Below are 25,292 nucleotides of genomic sequence, written 5' to 3'. Positions count from 1 at the left end.
TATTTATTCTTGAATGAACCTGAATTTTTATAAACCAATACTTGTTCAACATGTCAGCCTTCAACTGATCTTGGATGTGCATTTATTGTATAGAAAACATAATGAAATTAGTTAACCTGTGTTCTGATCACATCTCTAAACATTTGAATTACAATGCCATTAGTCTACTTGCAGAGTTTGAAAAACATGAGCCACTTGTCTTTGGATGCAATAAAAAAAAGCTGATTTTACAGTATCAAATGTTTTGGAACAATGTGGTAGCTGTTGGTCCCTATAAGCTTCAATTAGAATCTGGTGAAATGTGAAACCCTATTCTCTAAGTGACTGCACTACAATCCGTTTACTACAAAAGACCTTCCTGCAACAAGTCATAAGAAACATTCTCATCACGTGCAGGCCGACTATCAAAGGTTGCTGGTTCCCTCCACTGAATGAACATTTCACAGCTGAGAGCTGGTTGCCAGGTAGTGAAAGGCATTTCAGAAGAGGAACTGAATTAAGCTGATGGCAGAAGACTGAAATAGAATGTCTGAGCATCGCAGAAGCACTATGGCTTCTGGTTTGTTTGTCCCGAAGGAAAGCACAGCCCATAAGGTGACCTCACTTCCACAGCACAGCACTAAGGTCTTGGCTTTAAGTTTTGTGCAGAGTGAGGGCTGCTGTCGCACAGCTCGGGCAAGCCAGGTTCAGTCATTACCTTGAGTGCAAGATGTTCAAAATGGTTTCCCAGTTTCGTCCCTGGTTTACCCATGTTCCTACAGGCTAATTAGCTGCTGTAGCTTGGTCCCAGTGTGGGTGGGTAGCAGGAGTATTGGGGTGTGTTGATGGGATACGGAGAAATAATGGGACTGTGATCAATGGGAATGCAGATTTATTAAATCGATCATGGCTGATTTATTATCCCTCTGAACATTCTCCTGCTTTTTCCTTGTAACCTTTCACACCCTTATTAATAAAGAAACTATTAAAGTCTGCTTTATAAATATCCGATGAATTGACCTCCACAGCCGTCTGTGGCAATGAATTCCACAGATTCACCACCTTCTGGCTAAAGAAATTCCTCCTCTTCGCTGTTCCAAAGAGAAATTCTAGTATTCTCCAGCTGTGCCATCTGGTCCTAGACTACCCCACTATAGGAAACATCCTCTCCATGTCCACCTAGGCCTTTCAATTTTCAATAAGATCCCCTCCCCCCCCACTCATTCTTTTAAACGCCAGTAAGTACGGGCCCAGAGTCATGAAATGGTTCTCACATGTTAACTCTTTCCTTCCCGTGAACATCATCTGGATCCTCTCCAATGCCAGCAGAATCACTGGCATCAAAGACTGTATCTGCATGAAGACAAGTTCCTAAAGTTGGAAATCCAAGTGAATCGGAGATAAGTTTCCTCACGTCAATGAAGACCAAGGGAAGATTGGACAGAGATATTCAACAGGTTTTCACCAAGAGGATAAAGCTATTTGCTAAGGCTGAAGGGCTGGTAACCAGAGAATGTGTGAAGTTGGAATTAGCAAGAACAAACACAATCTTTTTCTTTACACTTTGCCTCTTGATGGTCTGGAGCGAATTCAACTTTCAAAATGAAGCAGAATGAATACTTCAAATCATGAACATCAAGGGTCTCTGGAGAAGAGCAATGCAATAGCTAGTGAATATGGTTATCAGGATCTACAGGGAGATGATGATTAGCTGGACAAGTGGCTGAGGAATGACCAATGCAGTTTAAATCACATAAGGGAGGTTGTGCATTTCCAGAAGACAAACGAGGGTTGGACTTTTACAGTGAACGACTGGGTCCTGGAAAGTATTGTAGAGCAGAAGAGCCTGGTACAAGTGCATGGTTCCCTAAAAGCGGCAGCGCAGGTTAGCAGGGTGGTGAAGAAGGTTTTCGGTGCACTGGCTTTCAGTAGTACAGAAGTTGGGATGTTATGCTGCAGTTGCAAAAGATATTGGAGAAATCATGTTCAGTTTTGTTACTATAGTAACAAAGGCTTTAAAATGGAAAGAGTGCAGAGGAGATTTATGAATATGTTGCCAGGACTCAAGGGACTGAGTCATGGAGAGAGGATGAGACGTTTTTCCCTGGACTGAAGGAGATGAGAGATGATCTTATTGAGATGTATAAAATCATGCGACACATGGAAAGGGACAACGTGCAAAGTTATTTCCTCAGGGCTGGGGAATCAAGAAGGTTTAAGGTGAGAGGGGAGATATTTAATAGGAACCTAAGGGGCATCTTTTTCACCCAGAGGATGGTCAGTATAGGAAATCACTTTCCAGAGGAAGTGCTTGAGCAGGTACATCAACAATATTTAAAAAAGCATTTGGACAGGGAAGTTTCTAAGCAATATGGGACAAATGCAGGCGTATGGAACTCACTTATTTGGGAACATTGTTGGCATAGACCAGTAGGATTGAGGGGCCTGTGTCTGTGCGGTATAATTGATACATATACAAATAGATTCAATAGCATAGTTCCTTCTAATTGTACATTGGGCTCTTGTTGTGCTATATCATTCTCTGCTTCTAAGAAACCACTCCTTCATCAATACCATTCAAATTCATAATCTGTGTCTCTTCCTCTTCCTTTGTTCCATGCAGTTGGCTGATAAATCTGTGCTCTCCATTGGCTAACTGAATACAAAACTGCACTGGTATCTCATCTGTAGTCTTACTGTGATCTTAACACCATTACATCTCAATGTTTAGATTGCATATTGCATGTCATTCAGTATTTTTTAATAAATCTCTTCACTTGATTTGTTACTTTTAATATTTTGCATCCTGGTTCTTCATAAGCACTACTGTTATCACCACAAATATGAGTTATACTGAAATTGATTTTTGTCTGTTCTATCATTAAAATCCTCTTTCCATTTCTTATAGCTTTGTGGAATTACTTACTTGAAATTTGGATCTGCTTCCTTTAGCCCTCCACCCGAATCGTTGTAGATAACAGTGGTCCAGGCACAGAATCCTGTCAGATTTACCACCTCCCCAAGAAAATCCATTAACTCATGCCATTTCCTGCTGTCAAACCAATTTTGAATCCAATTTACACACAGCAACAATGTGATAAAGGTCAAACAATTCAACTTTCTTCAGAGAATATTGACAACGGATAAACGTCAAAAAGGCATCAGGATATTCTTCTTTGAAATGGGAACTTTTATCCAGCTGAGAAAGCAAAACAAGCTTTAGTTTAATATCTTTTCATAAGGGAACATGTGCTGAACAGTTTCAAATCCAATTTCATGTCTACATAGAGCAGATCCACTGCATTCCCATCAATGTTATACCATGTTATACCCACACGTTATATATTCCTCACATCTGACATAATAATAAACCATATGCCTTTCATTGAGCACCTCATTTGCCTGTCCCTGTGAGAGGAGCTCACAATTTTGTCTCCATTCACCACTCATTCCTTTCCTCACAGCAACCTTGTCTGGTTTTTTTTTTGCTTGCTTAGTTCAAGCCAGAACAGAAAGCATGCAAAGAGCCAGCTGGATTCGAACCTGTGACCATTTGCCTCAAAGGCCAGTGTTGATACCACTACACCACTGGCTACTCATGCTAGAGCTTTCAGCAAATTTGGCCTTAACGGACACACCTCCTTCAAAAGCCTCTTTAAAAACTACCTCACCATCGATGTTCTCAACTATTTCCTTCAATTCTCTTTCTGGATCTTTTCAGCAGCAACCTTTACATCCGGGGCAAACTTTGGCATGTTTGAGGGCATCACATTAACACTAGCAATTTATGGGATCTGCAACTTTGAGAAAAATCCTCTTTAAAGAGAAACTACCGTACTAACCTTCAATTAGGAAAAGATTCTTTGCTAATCTACCTCTGCCCCATGCAAATGAAAAATAATACAGGAGCTCTTGCTTTAGAGATGAACAATCTAGGATCCTAGAAATGTTCAATGTCTAGGCAATAAATTTCTGGAATACTAGTTAATATCTCCACAGCAAAATGAGGCTGGTTACCAGTTATCCCAGCCTTTATTGTCCTGTGATATTTGTGGATTCCATTTTCTTGTTGGAGATCTTCCTCTGTTCCAAGAAGGTGAAAGAGCTCCACGTAACTGTGCATCCCAAACTAATACTGTGTACCAACACCAGACTGTTGCGCATGCTACTTAAACAATTTCCAATGACTTTCACTCAAATAATCTTCAAGATTTACAAACACCAAAACCAAAATTTATGCCTTACTATTTAGGTGTGAATTATAACAGCACTTAATATAAAGTATGTTTCAATACAGAATGAAAAAGGCTGTCACAGCAATTTTTCAACTACAAAAGTATACACAGTGAAGTGACAAAAGGATGTTGAATGAATCCCCTTCATTGATTCACTGGGTAAACAATGAGTAGAGCTCAGCTTTCATGAGTCACATATCTCATTAGAATGTGCAGTAGCCACAATGTTATTCTGTCACTAAATAATTACTTCAGAAAGCATACACTATTTTTCTTCATTTCTCAAAGGTCCTTATTGTCCACAGCACTCTTACATCAGTTCAGGCTCCTCCAGAATCTACACTCAGTGACCACTTTATTAGGTACACCGGCTCACTAATGCAAATACTTAACCAGCCAGTCATGTGGCAGCAATTCAATGCCAAGTCGAGGTTCAGTTGTTGTTCTGACCAAACATCAGAATGAGGAAGAAATGTGATTTAAATGATCTTGACCATGAAATAATTGTTGGTGCCAGACATGGTGGTTTGAGAATCCCAGAAACTGCTGATCTCCTGGGATTTTCACACACAACAGCTTCTAAAATTTATAGAGAATAGTACAAAAACAAAAAAGAAAATACAGTGAGCAGCAGTTTTGTGGACAAAAGCACCTTGTTAATTAGAGATGTCTGAGGAGAAAGGCCAGACTGGTTCAAGCTGACAGGAAGGCAACAGTAACTCATGAGCAGAAGAGCATCTCTGAATGCACAACATGTCGAACCTTGAAGTGGATGAGCTGCAGCAGCAGAATATCACAGCAGGTTCCACTCCTGTACTTAATAAAGTGGCTGCTGACCATATACAAGCGATACATTTGTTACGGTGGGAGGGTGTTTGCATTCCTGGAAATCGGTCTCTATCGTGATTCTCCATGATGTAAAGCGTGTCCTCTAGACATGTCTCAAAAATCATGAGTTGAAAAGTAAATTTTGTGTTTATTCATTTACATTTTAGAGATTTAAGAATTCACTTTGGACTCTTTCCAAGTCAGAATGCAGCAAAATATCATCACGTTCAACTATCTAGCTTCCTACTTCATCCCAGACTTCCACAGCCTGACTTCCAGAGAAATCATGTAAATGTTTAAGGCATTGTGCTCCAATGTAACCCACCCTCCTCTCCTCAATTCTACTTTCCACAGGGACCACTCTCTCCATAACTCCATGGTTATTTGAACTCTCTTTGTCACTCCCACGATGATCTGTTTGTCCTTCTCCACTGCTATAAAGAGCCTAAATATAATTTGGAAGTATTACTTTTTATAACTTTAAAACATTAAACATAATTCAAATGAAGATGCAGGGAGTCCAAAAATATGGGTGTAATTCTGTCTTTACTTTAAGCGAGGCATGTGTATGTGATTGTGTAATGACAAATGCAATTAATGTATTTTATATATAACCCATAATTAATTATTTAAACAGTGTACTATATAATACAACTACTATATGCAGACATCCACAGAATAGTAAATTTTAAATTATCCCATTCAAGCATAAAAGGTTTAAATCGCTATGGAGGATTTCTTACTTCTGTGGGATAATGCCTTCCCTGACAAGGGGATCACTCTGTTTGACACTTGTAGTTGTGACAGCTGTCTCAGGTTATGGGGTCTCTGTGGTGGATGTAGGAGTTGACTCTAAGACTACAGGTAGTAGTTCTGACAGTTTGGGACACCTTTATTCTCCTTTCCTCTCTCTGGATCTACACTGATCCCTTTCTTTCTCTTTCTCACATTCCTTCTCTCTGCCATGCTATTCTCTTTCTTGTTCGTATTCTTTCTCTCCATCTCTTCCCTTCTTTTTCGACTTCATTTTGTGCATCTCAACCTTGGGCACTGGAGTATTCTTCTAGTTCAATGGAGTATTCTTTGACTAATCCTTCTATTATTCCCTTTATGATCTGATCTCTCCTCTTGGTTTTTCATCCACAACATCATCTGATGCTTTCATATGTCCATTGACTTCTTTTGTTTTCACTTTCCATTCATCCAGCTGGACTTTGGTCTTTGCATCTACTTTTTCAACCAGCTTTTTGTCTCCCACTTGAAGTTCATGCAATAACCTTAATGCCTGTAGACTAGATTCTGGTTATTTATACTCACAAAGGCTGAATGCTTGCAACTTTCCCAAGGCTTGAATTCGCTTCCAGCTTAAAACCAAGCTCCATTTTGCAAGTAACTGCCTGATCAACATATCAGAAGCTTTCTCGGGTACATTGCCTACAAAAGCTGTTGTAGTTGGGCCACTGCTTTGGTCATGCTTCCTCTGAGCAGTATGGTCCTTCCTTGGTCCAATATGTTTTCCAACACAGAGGTGTTTGGTATGGAGACAGCTGTGACATCATCTAGTACTTTCCTTAATTCTCTTTCATATGGCTTCTTTCCAGAGAATGTGGCATGTAAATGGTGGATGTATCTCCAATCAAGTTGTAGTCTCAGCCAATCACGCCTCACCGTGCTGGTCCTCCTGTTTTTTTTTAAACCACATACAAGTCCAGTGTGGCTTGTTGGTTGTTGTATTTCACTGTTACGAATGCTATTCCCATGGGAGTTATCTTTTCTCCAGTACAAGTTCTTAGTTGGATACCTGCAGGCTTCACTTTAGTATCTTTAAAATGCTGTTTAAACTCATTTCATGGAAAGACTGAAACAGTCAAACCAATGTCTAATTCTGTTTTAAGTAATTTGCCATTCACTTTTGATGTAAGTCATATTGCTTGTCTATTGCTAATTTTCACACTGTAAATTTCAAGGCTACACAGGCCTGTGTCACTCTCATCATTATCAGATTTTTCATGAAGATTAATGCTCTTTTTGAAACAGCAACTTGCACTTTATCTTTTTCTTTTCCCTGTGCTGTCCATTTATTTTTGTCTGCCCAACATACTCTTTTGTATCTGTCCTACTTTGTTGCATTTTCTGCAAGCTTTGCCTTTAAATTTGCATTTATTTGGTGTATGAGAGCCCCTGCCACAATGGTAACACTATTCGTTAAACCAGGCCAGTTTCTATTCAGACATTGCAATTTTGTTCACACTCAGGCTACATCCACACTACACCGGATAAATCCATAACCAAAGCTTTTTCTCTTCGTTTTTACCCTCCGTCCACACTAAAACGGCTTTTTCGTCCCCCGGAACTGGAGCTTTTCAGAAACGCTCTCCAAAGTGTGTAATTTTGAAAACACCACTTGGGCAGATCAGTGTGGACGGGGTAACCGGAGAAATCTAAAAAGGCTGTCATGACACGGTGACGGCAGCACGCTATTTCATTGTTTTCTTGAACGCAAGATAACTCTTTCAGAACAGACGGCAACGAGACTGAAGCCAGAAGAGTTAGAAATGTACTCACCAAATACTTTGACTCATAACTTACTGAATAAATAAGTATACTCACTTTGCCCTGTTTTCTATCCTTGCTCGTATGAAGGTGGCTTACCTATTTATGCAAGTACTTCTCTGACAATAGATGTGTAACAGCCTAATGTAACATTGTATGGAAATACAAGATAACACTGATGCAGACATGTTTCATACATTTAACAAGGTGCTTTATTAATGCAACAGAGATAGTCAGTTTTTCAATGTTCGTTGTCAGCCAGGTCAATCTGTCCGTGAACTCCCTGTCGGTTGCCTCCGTATGCTCCAGTATTTGTTTTTTTTTACTTTTAAGTTCTCCTGCGCGAGAGCCAACAGCTGTCCATCGTTTTAAGTTTTTCTAGTAACTACACAAACGCGCACTTTCATGGCGAGATTCAACACCAAACATGTCGCTTGTTTTCGGTAGATGTGGCCTATGCATGCATAGTAGGAGGAGATTCGCCAAAATCTCCATTTCAATGTGGACAGAGATATTTTTTAAAACGCATAGTGTGGACGCCTATCTTTTTTACTCGAAACCGGCGTTCCCAAAATTATCCGGTCTAGTGTGGATGTAGCCTCACTTTCATTCCGGACTGCAATTCAATTGTGTCTCTGCCTGTAGTTTCCACTGCTCGTTTGAATGTAAGGATCTGTTTTTGAATGCTTTCTTTTCAGATTCCACGAACTAAATGATCTCTTAGTATATTATTAAGACCATTGCCGAAATGACAATGCTCAGATAATCTCTTCAATTCAGCCACGTCTGCTGAAATGGATTCAACCTTCCTTTTGATTCCACCTATGAAACCTGAAGTGTTCTGCAATCAACAATGGTTTCAGTTCTAAGTGTTCCTGAATTACTCTGACAATATCACTAAAGCTCATTTCTGATGGTTTGGTTGGAGCTGTCAAACTTCAAAGCAAACTATGCCTTTAAACCTAATGAACTCAGCAAAATTGGTACTTGCTTTTCAATAGCTGTTTCATTTGCTTCAAAATACTGTTTCAATAGCTCAGTATACATGGGCTAATTACCCATTGTGTAATCAAACTCGTCAGTATTTCTGATGCAGCCAGCCATTTCCAATTTTTATTAATTATTATTATAACCAGGTACTCACTTTTTATGAACCCTGAATTCTTCAGTTTACTGACTTAAACAAAACCTTGATTGTGCCTTCCTTTCTGAAGATTGTCTCTCCACGAGCTGGGCTACGCTAAGCTGTTTTTTATTTACTCTGACCTGCGCTTTAAAAGGTCGGTGTGCGTCGGTTTCATTTTTAAGACACCCTATCGCCATCATTATGTTTTGTAACTTTGAAACATTAAATTAACTAAAACAAAGACGTGAGGAGGCCGAAAATACATGTGTAACTTTGACTTCAAGCAAGGCACACTTGTATCACATGATAGCGTGATAAGGTATGCAATTAATGTATTTTACATTTAACCCTTAATTAATTATTTAAAAGGGTAAGATGCTTAATCAACCAATATATATATGCAAGATAACTCATATCATTGAAATATTAAAGACACAACAGGAAGAACAACACCTTATTTTCTTTTTGTATGGTTTAAAACAACACAATGTGTGCGAGTTTTCCCAAGTTTCCCCCCCTACACATTTATTTGTTCACCTAGCTTTCTCCTCCCTGTGTTCACCATTCCCATTCCCTCCCCGTCCTGGCCCATCATGTTTCACCCATCTATAACCCCTCTCTAATATTCACCAACCGAAGTCCTGTACTTTCCTTACACTGCTACATGCCAGCAATCTTTCCTCTTCCCAATCATTCTTGAGGAAAGGACTTGACTCAAACTGCTGACAAACATCTTTTGCCTCCTTGGCTGCTGACTGACCCGTTCAGTTCTGCCATTACTGTGGGTTACTTTGTTCCAGTTCAAGGCACCTGCATTGCCTTGACCCTCAAGACATTTAGATTCCTGTTTGTTTATGAAAGCAGTGAAAAATTACTCGGCAAACTTCCTCCCTTTCCATTTGCCAGCATATTTAATGGTCCTCTGAATATCCTCTTTCCTTCTAAGCTTCAGAACTATAATCCCACACTTTTCCTTTGGTTAAAATAAGAATTACTGCAGTAATCCTCAACCTCAGAACCATTCCAATTTCAGAATGTTTTTCTTTCTCTTACAACATCATAACGCACCCTCAACTAATTTAGTCATCTTTCCTCCTCTTTGTAATATCATTCCTTGACCTTTCATCTCATAACCTAAATATACCAAAAACAGCAATCTTAATTTGCATTTTCTTTCAACCTGGTATTGGGTTTTCTGATTATATTCTGGATTAAATAGGATTATGATTGAGGGTTCCAAAGAGTCATAGAGAATATTTTATTTATAGCAATGGAAATAGAATATAATTGAATTTATTGTCTTGCATCATAATATAAAATTAGATAGCCAAGTCATATTTAATTTTTAAACTTAATTTTTAAATTCCATTTAATTGTTCATAATGATGCATTTAGTATGAGTGATTTGATATGTATGAACAACTTAATATCCAATATAATGATTAGATTGACATCTTGCCCTCTCAAATAATCTTATGATCATCAAAGCAACTGAAAGCTAGATTATTATTCAAAGTCACGTTCTGTGTGATTCAGTTATGGTTTTTTTTAAATTGACCCACTATGGCTTAACAATGTTATTTGCAGTTTCCTATCCTTTCTCATCACGTCAAAATATCTCAGAGTGCATCATCCAGTAACTGGACAACGGGCAGCTGGCCCACTTTTCTACAAATATTCATGAGATGCAGATCAGTTAGTTCTTCCATGAGCACACTGGTTTAGAGAGCATCATTTTACTACAAGTAACATGTGATCTTTAACATATTCCATTCCATTAACACAGTCCATTGCAGCAGATCAGTCTACACTTCCAACATCTCATCGATAAGGTAACGATCATACCCATAATGTACATTCAATAACTCAGATAATTCCTGCTCTAATACAAGATCTGCGTTCCAAACCACTGCACTTCTTCGCACAGGACAGCAATCAGACTCAGCTCCCAGTTCCAAGCCAGTGTAGTAATCAAACAGTACTTACGTTGTAAAGGATGTCAGTCCACCCTTCCATTGTGATACACTGGAAGACAGTGAGAACAGCGAATAGGATATTATCAAAATTTGTAATCCCATAATTGGGTCCGTTCCAGTATCCTTTACAAACAGTTCCATTCAGACACAGTCGGGAAGGAGGTTCTGTTCCGCATGGAAATTCCTCCACCGGCTGATCTGCAGAGAAACATATGCAATACGTCTCAATTCACAGTTAAATATTTCACACTGCTAAACAATTAAAGTTGTAATTGCCTCAAAGGCACATTAGCAAACTTGACTTGATTTTGTTGACGGCTTATTTCCGGCAAAGGTAGTTTCCAGTTGACCTGCTGGACCCTGATCCAACATTGCTCCTAATCAATCACCTAGGAGGCATGCAACAGTGGTGCTCTGCCAGCTGGCAATTCTCCCCAGTTTACAGGGGGAAGGAACCCACTTTCCTGCAGTAACACAATTAGCTGTCAAACTTGACAACTCAGCCAGAGGGATGAGGCACATATCCAGGATCATGTGGCATAGCGCACTGGAGACCAACGCAGTATTGTAGGCTTTCATAAAAGGAGCTGATGACTTTAAGGTGAAATGCTATAACAGAATTTATTATCCGTGAAAAGAAATTCAATAACGTCCCAAGGCAAGCAGAACCTGTAACCTCTGTTGCATCAGGAGAGATGAAACTGATGACAATATCTTCGTGTCTAAGTTTTCAATGCTCATCTTTATAATCAGGTTTCTTCTGGCTATGAAGGGTCACAAATGCATTTGGCAAGGCATTTCTACATTCATAGACATGATGAATTCATATGTAGTGATAACTTAAGTACATTGAACCTGATACATTTCATCAAAATACAAATATCTTATGAACCCAAAAGGTTCTGCAGATGTCAAAAATCTTAACCAAACCACAGAGAATGCTGGAGGAACTCAGCAAGTGAGGCAATTAATAGTCGACATTTCAGGTCAAGACCCTTCATCAGGACTGGGAAGGAAGCAGACAGAAGATTATTTCCTTATACAGTCTTATGGAGTCATAGAAAAGTACATCACAAAAACAGGCCCTTCCGCCCGTGTCTTCGGCCAAACCATTTAAACACCCCACCATCCATGTACCTAGCCAAACTTTTCTTAAACATTGAAATCGAGCTTGCATCCACCACTTGTGCTGGTAGCTCATTCCACACTCTCATGACCCTCTGAATAAAGAAGTTTCCCTTCATGTTCCTCTTAAACTCTTCACCTTTCACCCTTAACCATGACTTCTGGTTGAGGTCCCACACAACCTCAGCGGAAAAAGCCTGCTTGCATTTACAGCATATACTCCTCATAATTTTGTATGGCTTCCACAAGGGGGCATAGTTTTAAGGTGCTTGGAAGTAGGTACAGAGGAGACGTCAGGGGTAAGTTTTTTTTAAAAAACGCAGAGAGTGGTGAGTGCGTGGAATGGGCTGCTAGTGGCAGTGGTGGAGGTGGAAACGATAGGGTCTTTTAAGAGACTCCTGGATAGATACATGGAACTTTGAAAAGTAGAGGGCTATGGGTAAGCCTAGGTAGTTCTAAGACAGGACATGTTCGGCACAGTTTTGTGGGCCAAAGGGCCTGTATTGTGCTGTAGGTTTTCTATGTTTCTCTATCAAATCTCCTCCCAATCTTCTACATTCCAAGAAATAAAGTCCTAACCTATTCAATCTTTCTTTATAACTCAGGTCCTCCAGACCCGACAACATGCTTGTGAACTTTCTCTGTACTGTCAACCTTATTTACATCTTTCCTGCAGTAGGTGGCCTAAACTGTACACAATACTCCAAATTAAGCCCCACCAATGTCTTATACAACTTCAACATAACATCCCATCTCAACTATGAAAGTCAAAGTGCCAATAACTTTCTTTACAACCTTATTTGCCAATAAATTATGGACCTGTATTCCCAGATCCCTTTGCTCTACCACACTCCTCAGTGCCCTACCGTCCACCTGCCCTGATTGGTCCTACTGAAGTGCAACACCTTGCACATCTGCATTATCCAGTAACTCCAAGCCATGTTGACTACCCTTAGTCGGTCCATATATCCAGTCCCTCAGAATACCTTCCAATAACTTCCTGACTACTGATGTCAGGCTCACCAGCCTATAATTTCCTGGTTTATTTTTAAGTCCTTCTTGAACACCAGAACAACATTGGCTATCCTCTAACTCTCTGTTACCTCACCTGTTGCTAAGGATGATTTAAATATCTCTGCTGGAGCTCCTGAAATTATTGCACTTGACTCCCACTTCCACCTCGTCAGGCCTAGGGATTTGTCCACCCCAATCTGGCTCAGAACAAGAAACCCCTCCTCCTCTGTGGTCTGTACAGGGTCCATGAAATTGATGCTGCTTTCCCTCACTCTTATAGACTCTGCGTCCATCCCGAGTAAATACAGGTGCAAAAAAAAATACAAACAAGAGAAAATCTGCAGATGCCAGAAATCCGAGCAACACACACAAAATACTGGAGGAACTCAGCAGGCCAGGCAGCATCTATGGAAAAAAATATACAGTTGATAGATGCTGCCTGGCCTGCCGAGTTCCTCCAGCATTTTGTCCGTGTTGCAAAAAAAAATATTTCAGATCTCCCCCATCTCTTTTGGCTCCATGCATGGATTACCATCCTGATCTTCCAGAGGGCCAATTTTGTCCCTTGCAATCCTTTTGCTCTTAACCTGCCTGTAGAATCGCTTAGGATTCTCCTTCGCCTTGTCTGCTAGAGCAACCTCGTGCCATCTTTTAGCCCTCCTGGCTTCCTTCTCAAGAGATGTCATGGGCTGTTTTGGGTTTTTGTTTGTTTTGTGGCTGCCCGAAAGGAGACAAATCTCAATAATGCATGCATAATTCGATGATAGGTGTACTTGGAACTTTGAACTATCTTCTGGCAGTCCACCCTGATCAAAATTGCACAAAACAGCAACCGAAAGAAAAGAGGAGTGACCAGAAGCTGATACTCCTCTACATCAGCATCAACAACACAAATGACGGTCACTTCTGCCTTATCAGTAAAACGTGCACCAATCCTGGGCAACCTGTTTCAATGCACAGTCAACATAGGGGCAGGTTGTTAAGGAGACACGACAGTGTTTTGACTTTAGCATTGATGCTTTCACTGCTACCTATAGTATAACTAACTCGGGATCTGAGTATGCTGAATGGAACGTGCTGTAATTACCTCACACCTATCAGACAGTGCCTCGTCTGAAGCAGCTCAGTCAACTTGCACTGGCAGCTGTTGAAGGAGGACAACGACTCCCCTCCTCTCCCTTTCCCCTGTGATCCATCCTCCTGCAGCCCTACCACTGCATCCGCTTTGGAGAACACTTTAAGGTGCTGACTCCCCCACCACTGGTCAGCACAGCAATGTCCTACCGCCATAATTCAGCAGACAGGAAATCCACTGTAAACGCTGAGGACCATCTGAATAGTTTTACAGAAGTAACTTTCACTAATTTAACAAGCCTCTGTTGTTCACCCAATTGGGCAGTAGGACTTCAGTGTGACGCGGACACTGTTTCTACCACCCCTTGAGAAGGAGAGCAGACACCTTCAAAAGGTGGTGACTCAGGAAGGCTGCTTCTATCATTAAGGACCCTCCCGATCCAAGGCATTCCCTCTCCTCCTTACTACCCTCAGGAAGGAGGTACAGGAGCCTGAAGACCCAGAATCAATATTTTAACAACAACTTCTACCCTTCCGATATCAGATTTCTGAATGGTCCATGAACATAACCCTGCTGTTCCTCCTTTGCACCATTGATTTATCTATTTGTTGTAACCTATAATTTCTATGTCTTACACTGAATTGTTGCCACAAAAAAGATCATGACAGAGTATCTGTCTCAGAGACCAAGGCTCATCTTTCAACTGGATGAACCCTCACAAGGATTCAGGCTCCAGCGATGTACCTGACAGGGTACTGAAGACCTATGCTGACCAATTAGCTGCAGTGGTCATGGACGTCTTCAATCTCTCACTGTTGCAGTCGGAAGTTCCCAGCTGCTTCAGAAGGGCATCAATCATACTGGTGCCAAGAAGGGCAGGGTGGGATGCCTCAGTGACTGTTACCCAGTTGCAGTCACATCTACTGTGATGAAGTGCTTTGAGGAGTTTCTCATGGCCAGAATCAGCTCCTGTTTCACCAAGGACCTCAGCCCAATGCAATTTGCCTAATGCCACAACAAGTCTTCTGCGGTTGCGATCGCACTGGTTTTCCAGTTGGCCTTGGACCACCTGGACAACAGCAAAACCTATGTCAGGCTACTGTTTATCAATTACAGCTCAGCATTCAGCACCATCGTCCCCTCAGTACTAATCAACATACTTCAAAATGTGGGGCTCTGTACCACCCTCTGCAACCGGATCCTTGACTTCTGCATTGGGAAACCACAGTCAGTACGGATCATAAAAAACATCTTTTCCTCACTGACAATCAACACAGGCACCCCTCAAGGGTACGTACTTAGCCCACTGCTCTACTCTCTCTATACTCAGTACTGTGTCTAGGCAGAACTCAAACACCATGTGTAAATTTGCCGATGACATAACAGTTGTTGGCAGAATCTCAGATGATGTCAAGGGGGCGTACAGGAGGGAGGTAGATGAGCTGGTTGAGTGTTGTTGCAACAATAGCCTTGCACTCAACATCAGTGGAGTGAAGAAATCGATTGTGAACTTCACGAACACAAACTGGGGAGAACACCCAGCTGTTCTCATTGAGAGGTTAGCAGTGGAAAGGATGAGCGGCTTTAAGCTCCTAGGTGCCAACATCTCTAAATATCTTATCCTGGGACCAACAGATTGACGTAATTACAAAGAACGCAAGCCAGCCACTATATTTCATTTGGAGTTTGTGGAGATTTGGTAATGTCACAAAAGACTCCATCAAATTACTACAGATGTACAGTACTCTGGAACATGCTTATCCACAGTACTGCACATTTGTACAAATTTGCTCCTTCCAAACTGCAACACCTCACACTTGTCTGCATTAAACTCCATCTGCCATTTTGCAGCCCATTTTTCCAGCTGGTCCAGATCTCGCTGCAAACTTTGATAGTCTTCCTCGCTGTCTACAGTTCAGTGTCATCTGTGAATATGATGATCCAGTTAAAAACGTTATCATCCAGATCACTGATAAACTGTAGATGACAAACAACAATGTACACAGCACAGATCCCTGCGGCACTCCACCAGTCACAGGCACCAGGTCAGAGAGGCAACCATCCACTACCACTCTCTGGCTTCTCCCGCAAAGCCAATGTCAAATCCAATTTACTACCTCACCTTGAATGCCAAGCAACTAAATAATCTTGACCAGCCTCCCAAGTGGGACCTTCTTAAATGCCTTGTGAAAGTCAATGTAGACAACATTCACTGCCTTCCCTTCATCAACTTTCCTGGTAATTTCCTCAAAAATCTCTACAAGGTTGGTTAGATATGACCTACCACACACAAAGCCATGCTGACTGTCCCTAATCAATCCCTGTCTATCCAAATACTTATATATCTGATCCCTCAGAATACCTTCCAATAACTTTCCCACTACTGATGTCAAACTCACCAGCCGATCAATTCCTGGTTTAGTTTTCGAGCCTTTCAGGAACTGTGGAACTACATCCACTATCCTCCAATAATCTGGTGCTTCACCTGTCATGAAGGGCGACCTAGTGATGGGACTAGATGAAGATCTTCTTGCTCCTCAACTCTGACTGGCCATTGTTCAAATGCCTTTGATTTTTTTCTGCACTCTTTCCAATCTTAATCGCATCCTTCCTACAGCAGGGTGACCAAAACTGAACACAATGCTCTAAGTACAGTCTCATCAACAACCTTGTCAACTACGCAATGATAATCCAACTTCTAAACTCAGTGCCATGACTAATTAAGGCCTGTATGACGCAAACTTTCTTCACTAACTCTGCCTACTTGTGACTCCACTTACAGGGAGCCATGGACTTGTACTCCAAACCCCCTCTGTTCTACATTTCCCAGGACCTTACTGTTTACTGTCAAAATCATACCTTTCCAAAATGCAACAGCTTGCATTTATGCAAATTAAACTCCATTTGCTATTCCTCAGCTGATCAAGATTTTGTTCCCCAAATGGGTATTAACGGCCAAGGTCACAGATTTTTTATAGATTCTATTTTCATTTTAATTAATTTGAACTTCTATCTTGACTATTAGTCTCAATTTTTATTCCAATAACATAAACACAATGCTCCTAAACTTGATCTTGGACCCGGTTTCCAATGATTTTGACCTGAATTGTTTTGATTGCGCAAAGTCACAGGAATTCCTTCAGCACTAACAAAAGTTATCTCAGACCACTTTTATCGACCGGCAGTTGTATTTTGAAGCTTATGAGACATTGATGAGGTGAACATTTTGGAAATATTGTATACAATTCTGGTCCCCTAACTCTGGGAAAGATATCAGTAAGATTAAAAGAGTACAGAGAAAATTTGCAAGGATGTTGCCAGGACTTGAGGAACTGAGTTAAAGGAAAAGGTTAACTTTATTCCCTTGAGCATAGGAGAATGAAGGGAGATTTGACAGAGGTATACAAAATTATGAGGGGTAGATAGAGTTAATGCAAGCAGGCTTTTTCCACTTCAGTTGGGTGAAACTAGAACTAGAGGTCATAGGGGATGAAAGATGAAATATTTAACCCTTACATACTGTTTGGGCCAAATTTGACCAGTTTTGACATTTGACAGCAGTAAAAACACCCAAAATGCCATTTTTTAGTGGAAACTTGATGACTTTTCCTAAAGTGACCCAAAATGTGCAAAAATGAAAATATTTAAAAATTTTATACTTTTGTACAGGTGCTACAAATTTTTGTACATTGAGGCTGTTCCAGGACAAATTTAACCCTTACCTATTGAAATAGATTTTAGATCCCTGAAACATTAATTAAGGATTAATCACCCATTTCTTAATGTCAGGTGGGCTATTTCTACATTCTAAATAGATCTGTGGTTCAAAATTTTGTATAGACACTTGTTATGAGGGGATTCTTGGGCCAGGTCAAAACTGACCCAGACCGTACTGTATAGAATATGAACAGTATGTAAGGGTTAAGGGGAAACCTGAGGGGGAGCTTCTTCACTCAGAGGATGGTGCAAGTTTGAACAAGCTGCCAGTGGAAGTAGTAGATGTGGGTTAAATTTCAACATTAAAGAGAAAATTGGATAAGTACGAGAGGGCACGAGAGGTCTGGAAGGTTATGGTCCAGGTGTGGACTGATGGGACTAGGCAGAACAAGAGTTTGGCGTGGAAAGGATGGTTCATGCCGTACCAAAGACCGAAGAGTCTGTTCCTGTGCTGGACTGCTCTATGAATCTATGACAATTCAGTCTGGTCAGTGCGTCTGAATGTTAGTATATATTTAGGTGGCACTGTAGTGTACCAGTTAGTGTAATGCTATTACAGTGCCAGTGACCCGGGTTCACTTCCACCGCCGTCAGTAAAGAGTTTGCATGTTCTCTCCGTGACCGTGTGGCTTTCCCCCAGGGGGGCTCTGGTTTCGTCCCACATTCCAAAGAAGTATGGGTTAGTGGATTATTTGCTCACATGGGGGTAATTCAGTGGCACAGATTCATTGGGCTAGAAGGACCCATTACAATGCTGTATGATTAAAGATAAAGACATGAAGTAACCCAAAATCATGCATTTTCAGCAACTTAATCTCTTACAATTGGAATTGTAAGAGGCTTGGCTACAGAAACACACTGGATCCTGGATAACTACTTTGTCCAAAATACTTAATTTGGGAAAACAGTTAGCATGTAATAGGGAACAGATGTATCACTAAAGATAAACATAAAGTGTAGTAAATATCCATTAGCAAATGGCCAAATGTTTCCTTAATACTGCATTTCTTAATCCCTGCTGTACAATTACATTTTATCCTCTTTCTACAAACAACTCTACTTAAATCTCACAAGGTTTAATATTCTGCCCAATTGAATCTTGGACCTGGGTTCAGTGCACGCAGAGGCAACTGCACATCCGTCGAAAGATAAAACTCCCTTGTCTGTCTTTATGGCAATAGATTGACATTAACTGGTCCTAATGACTATCCCACCTAACTACCCTATTAAGGATCCCTTAGTCTCATCTGGAGGAAGATTTCCTCAGGGTACAATATCTTATCATGTTTATAACACCACCACATCCAGCTCACGGTGGAAATCTATCCAATCAGCATTTTTCCTTGAGCTTCAGCTCCGCTGAAAACAAGAGGCCGCAGAAATTCATCAGCAGGACCTATGGGCAAGGCTGAAGGAGCATGACAAAATACATAAATGTTCAACAAGAGGATTCCAATATTCACTGGCCTTGAGATTAATCCTCACCTTGCCCAGTGAGAGGAGGGCTAGGGAAATCTCAATACGTAGATAGATAGATAGATACTTTATTCATCCCCATGGGGAAATTCAACTTTTTTTTCCCAATGTCCCATACACTTGTTGTAGCAAAACTAATTACATACAATACTTAACTCAGTAAAAAAATATGATATGCATCTAAATCACTATCTCAAAAAGCATTAATAATAGCTTTTAAAAAGTTCTTAAGTCCTGGCGGTTGAATTGTAAAGCCTAATGGCATTGGGGAGTATTGATCTCTTCATCCTGTCTGAGGAGCATTGCATCGATAGTAACTTGTCGCTGAAACTGCTTCTCTGTCTCTGGATGGTGCTATGTAGAGGATGTTCAGAGTTTTCCATAATTGACCATAGCCTACTCAGCGCCCTTCGCTCAGCTGCCTCATTCTTACCCAGGTAAAACTTAAGAGGCCCATCAGAACATTTATAACAGCCCTGTCAAAGGCAAATGGAGGTTTGGCGAACACTTAAACCAGTGTTCCGATGACATAACTTGGGGGACTCGATAGAGGTATTTAAAATTATGAGGGGGACAGATAGAGTTGACGTGGATAGGCTTTACTCCATTGAGAGTAGGGGAGATTCAAACAAGAGGACATGAGTTGAGAGTTAAGGGGCAAAAGTTTAAGGGTAACATGAGGGGGAACTTCTTTACTCAGAGAGTGGTAACTGTGTGGAACGAGCTTCCAGTATAAGTGATAGAGACAGGTTCAATTTTGTCATTTAAAAAAATTGGATAGGTATCTGGACAGGAAAGGAATGGAGAGTTATGGGCTGAGTGCAGGTTGGTGGGACTTGGTGAGAGTAAGCGTTCAGCACGGACTAGAAGGGCCGAGATGGCCTGTTTCCGTGCTGTAATTGTTATATGGTTATAAACTGTGCTGTAATTAAATCAAAAAGCAAGTTTCATGGGACAAGCAAAGATTCATGTTCACCTATCCTAGCAGTCTAATTCAATCTTATCTGATTTATCTGAAGATATCTCACACTGTATTTCCATCCAGCCATATTTTATGCTCAATCCTTCTGCAAGGCAACCTTTGCATTTTTAGTCTCCATATTTGACCATAGGAGACGGGCCTATTTCACTGTAGTATTTTTACTTCTAATCGAGCCTTCTCGATAACTCAGTCCAATCATCTCACAGCAAACCTGAGATGTTCAAATTTATGGGCCCAAAACATATGCATTAATGAGCAATATTTCTAAGGGCAGAGACCAGTGTTTGACTTGTATGGAAAATTCACCTGCTACTAAATTGGTGAGAGCCTGTCTAAATCTTCAAGGACATCACTTAATATTGAAATGAGGCCCCTTTATTTACTTCAGATCTGAATTCCTGAATTCATTTGTTCTGGTCTGAGTTTATGACTACTCAGCTGTGAATGACAGTTCTGCATGTTAAGCCTGAAGAATCCACAGTGAAGTGTGAAAATATGAAGTTTCATGCATTCTGGAAACCACTGTGTCTCTTGAAGATCTTAAACAACTGTAGGCTGCTTACAATCAGCCCAGGTCCTTTTCCCAGCTACCCAAGACTTAGTACCCAAGCTCTGGATGCTGAACTTAAACCTATTTTTCACTGAAAAATGATACAAAACAATAATAAAGTTAATAATGTCTAACATGACCTGAGATATACAATCCAGCTGTAATCCAAGTTGCATAATAGTGTCATCATATTTTACACAGTAATTACAAAGAAGTAGAGCCAAGGAGTCATACAGTCTCTTCAACCCAACTGGACATGCTGACCAAGGTTTCCATCGAAGCTCATCCCAACATTCTATACCTTCCCTGTCCACGCACCCATTCAAGTACCTTTCCAATGTTGTTAACGTACCTTCCTCTGGCAGCTCATTCCATACACTGACCATGTGGGAGAAAAAAAACTACTCATCGGGTTTCCAATAAATCTTTCTCCTCTCACCTTGTACCTCTGCCCTCTGACTCTGGATTCTGTAATCCTGGCATTCACGCTATCTATGCTCCTTAAGATTTTACGCAGCTCTGTAAGATCACCCCTTGTTCTCCTAAGCTCCAATAAAACAATCTAATTGCTCAAACGCTTCGCATAACTTGGTCCCCTGATTCCTGGAAACATCCTGGTAAAACCCCTTTGTATTATTCCCAGCTCAATGGCATCTTTCCTATAATAGGGTGACCAAAACTAAACACAATATCCAAATGCAGCCTCACAGCTGAAAGTAGTGCAGACAGAATGAGGCAAATATACAGAAGCCTGACTAGAAATCGAGGGAGAAAAAGAGAAATAGAGTGAAAATTAATCCGAGATTTGATCAAATTACGTTTTGATCAGTTTAACTTTTGAATGATCCTAATGTGTCATGTATGTGATTCCTTTTCAGCTGACGTTTGGTATTTACTCTCCCTATGCCAACATCACAAAAATCAATTCCACACTCAGACAATCAGAACACCCTTAAATCTTCAACTCATGGGCTGTTTTCCTTTGGTCACGGGATATTGGTTCACTGGCCCTCCAGCTTTCAACCCTCGAGTTACAAGTGCTGCCCTTTTCATATCAGTGTATGCCTGGAGTCTCCAGACAAGGGGAATGATTTCTGAATCACTCCCAGTGCCACATTCAAGTGAGTGTAAGATTAGGAAAAGATGACAAATGAATATGTGGCCAACTGGCTGGTGCAGGGGGCAGGGATTCAGATTTTTGACATGTCTAAAGATAAACTTGCTCGATTTTATTCTTATGTTAATTCAACCTTGACAAATGTCATTCTGATGTTGCTTCCATATAACCATATAACAATCACAGCACGGAAACAGACCATTCCGGCCCTCCTAGTCTGTGCCGAACTCTTAATCTCACCTAGTCCCACCTACCCGCACTCAGCCCAGAACCCTCCACTCCTTTCCTGTCCATATACCTATCCAATTTTACCTTAAATGACACAACTGAAGTGGCCTCTACTACTTCTACAGGAAGCTCATTCCACGCAGCTATCACTCTCTGAGTAAAGAAATACCCCCTCGTGTTTCCCTTAAACTTTTGCCCCCTAACTCTCAAATCATGTCCTCAAATTGACTCATATTGACTCATATCATTGACTCATATGTTCTGATCTTGTCCTTGTTTACAAAATTATTGGAAAGATATTTTTAATATTATTTCAAGAGTTTTAAATATCAATTTCCAACCGCATCCTTTTACTGCAATTTTTGGTTTACCAATGATAGATAATAATCGTCTATCCGCTTCATCTCAACGATTGATTGCATTTGTTACACTAATGGCTAGAAGATCTATTTTGCTGAATTGGAAAGAAATTAACCCTCCAACTGTATTTCAGTGGTTTTCTCAAACTATTTCTTGTTTGAGTTTAGAAAAAATTAGAAGTGTGGTTTTTGATCCTTCAGTTAAATTTGAGGAAACTTGGAGACCATTTATTCAACATTTTCATATGAGTTAAATGGTCTGATCCTAAACCTTACTGTTATTATCCTTAATTATTTGGATGGAGGTTCGGAGTTATCGGCACTACTGTATGTATTTAACATTATGCAACTGCCCATGTTGGTTAGTTTTTTTAAAGTTTATTTTTAGCTTTTTTGGGGTTTTTTTTTCTTTCTCTTTTTCAATTCTTTTACATTAAAACTATGAGTTTGGGAGGCCTTATATATTGATTATTATATATCTGATTGTATATTCAAACTATTAATTATGTACTCTCAAATGTTTTGTATTCATATTTCACTTATGTTTTTCTTAAAATTAATAAAAAGATTTAAAAAGAAAGAAAGAAAGATTTTTGAACCTTTGGGATCTCCTCTGGGGCAGAGATTACCTGCCTAAGCGAGGTAGATTGCACCTGAACTAGAGGGAAACCAAAATTCTGGTGGGCAGATTTGCTAGTGCTACTATGGAGGGATTGACCAGATAAGAAGAGGATTGAGAACCAGAATAGCAGTGAAGGAGATGGGAAGCTGGTGGCTGAAACAGAATTCAATGCTTTTAATCACAAACAGGAGAAAATCAGCAGATGCTGGCAATCCAAGCAACGCACACAAAATGCTGGAGGAATTCAATAGACTAGGCAGCATCCATGGAAAAGAGTACAGTTGACGTTTTGGACTGAGACCCTTTTTAATAGAAGTGTCCGGCTGCAGGGTCTTGGCCTGAAACGTCGACTGTACTCTTTTCCATTGATGCTGCCTGGCCTGCTGAGTTCCTCCAGCATTTTGTGTGTGTTGCTTCAATGTTTTTAAGTTCAGTAGACAAGACAAGTAGCAGCATGATAGGGTGCAAGGAAAATCCATTGGATTAAATTGCATTCATTTCAATGCGAGAAGGCAGATGAACTCAGAACTTAAATAGGTACACAGGTCAGTGATATTATAGCCATTATAGAAAAACGGCTAAGGGAGGGACAGGAATGGCAGCTAAATGTTCCTGGATACAAGTGGAGGAAAAAGAGGACAGGAGTTGCATTTCTGTTGAAGGAGAAGGTCACAGTGCTAGTCTGAGGCAAAATTAATCAGGGATCATCCAATGAGGCTTTATGGGTGCAGCTAAGAAGTAAAAAGGGAACGATCCCCTTGTTAGTGTTGTACTATATGCTCCCAAATAGTCAACAGGAATTAGCACAAAAATATGAATGGGGATTGCAGGAGGTTACGAGAAAAATAGAGCTGTTATTGTAGGGGATTTTAACTTCCTTAGTTTAGACTGGGTCTGCCATACAGTTAACGACTGAGATAGGATGGAATATTTAAAATGCATTTGGGAAAGTTTTATCAGGCAATACATAGAAGGGCCAATTAAGGACAGGGCAAACAAAGTTGGACTTACTTTTCGGAAATAGATGACAGAAGTGTCATTGGGGGAGCACTTTGGGACCAATGACCATCATTTATTAGTTTTAAATTGACTAAGGGAAGGGAAAGATCCGGTTCACAAGTTAAAGTTTTGAATAGGGGCAAGGCAAACTTTGATAGTATTAGACAGGAACTTCGGTTTACAGCAGAGGTGCTGATTGTCATAGGGCTCTGTGAGTGTTGTAGAACAGAGGAACTGCAGAGTACAAGTATATAGTTTCTTGAAAGTGGTGTCATATTAGAAATGATGGTGAAGAAGAATTTTTGGCAGGCAGGCCCGAGTCTTCATTATTCAGAGCACTAAGTACTAAAGTTAGGATGTCATGCTGCAATTGTACATGATGTTGGTGATCCTATATTTGGAATACTGTGTTCAGTTTTGGTCATCCTTCTAAAGGAAAGGTGCCATTACGATGGAAAGAGTACAGAGGAAATTTACGAGGATGTCGCGGGGGGGGGGGGGGAGAGAGAGAGAGAGAGACTGACTGACTGTTCAGGCAGGGTCTGTGTAAAAGAACGAGGGTGAACTTATAGCAGTGTGCTGTATCTAATCATGAGGGACAGAGATAGGGTTAATACACGCAGTCTTTTTCCCAGGTTTGGGGAATCTAGAAGTAAAGGACATAGGTTTATCATGAGGGGGCAGATGTAATAGGAACTTGAGGGGCAACTTTTTCTTCATAGAGGGTGATCACTTAATGGAATGAGCTGTCAGAGGAAGTAGCTGAGGCAGGAATACTAACAACATTTAAAAGGGATTTTGACATGGAAAGGTTTAGTGAAATATGGACCAAATGTTGGAAAATGTGACCAGATTAGATGAGAATCTTGATCAGAGCAGATCCATTGGACTGAGGAGCCTGTTTCTGTGCTGCATGAGTCTTGACAGCAGAGCTATCTTCCTGAGGAAGGTTAGTGACCGGAACACATGTCCTTAACACTCAGCAGTTTCACCAGCAGCTGTACTGGCCCAAACCTCTATTAAAAAATCAAATTTATTGAATTCAAACTACCAAATGGTTGTGGTAATATTTATACTGGTGGCTTCAGGGTGTGAGTCTGTGAATTAATAATCCAGTAACTTAAACAGCATGTTAACATTCCCAGGAAACATTCTGTAGGCTCATCTTAAACAATGGCAACATCAGGATACGGGCATTGTGTAGGCAGAAGGGATTAATTTAGTTAGGCATTTAATTACTATTTTAATTAGTTTGGCACAACATTGTGGGCCAAAAGGCCTGGCTCTGTGTTCTATCGTTCTATGATCTTTCAGAGCTGCTGGAAGAGAAA

General features: G+C 40.5%; 1 protein-coding gene across 1 annotated transcript in view; it reads right to left on the bottom strand.

The window, feature by feature from the left end:
- The window catches only part of cacna1ba (calcium channel, voltage-dependent, N type, alpha 1B subunit, a), an 846,233-nt gene that overhangs the window by 449,678 nt on the left and 371,263 nt on the right, over nucleotides 1–25,292 (bottom strand). Inside the window, exon 6 of the mRNA XM_073052070.1 lies at nucleotides 10,708–10,895. Coding sequence (XP_072908171.1) covers nucleotides 10,708–10,895 — 188 coding nt within the window. The remainder of the gene's footprint in view (nucleotides 1–10,707; nucleotides 10,896–25,292) is intronic.

Source organism: Hemitrygon akajei, chromosome 7 (assembly GCF_048418815.1).
Source record: "Hemitrygon akajei chromosome 7, sHemAka1.3, whole genome shotgun sequence".
Taxonomy (NCBI): Eukaryota; Metazoa; Chordata; class Chondrichthyes; order Myliobatiformes; family Dasyatidae; genus Hemitrygon; species Hemitrygon akajei.
Note: the sequence above shows the minus strand (reverse complement) of the source record. Positions and strands in the feature narration are given on the sequence as shown.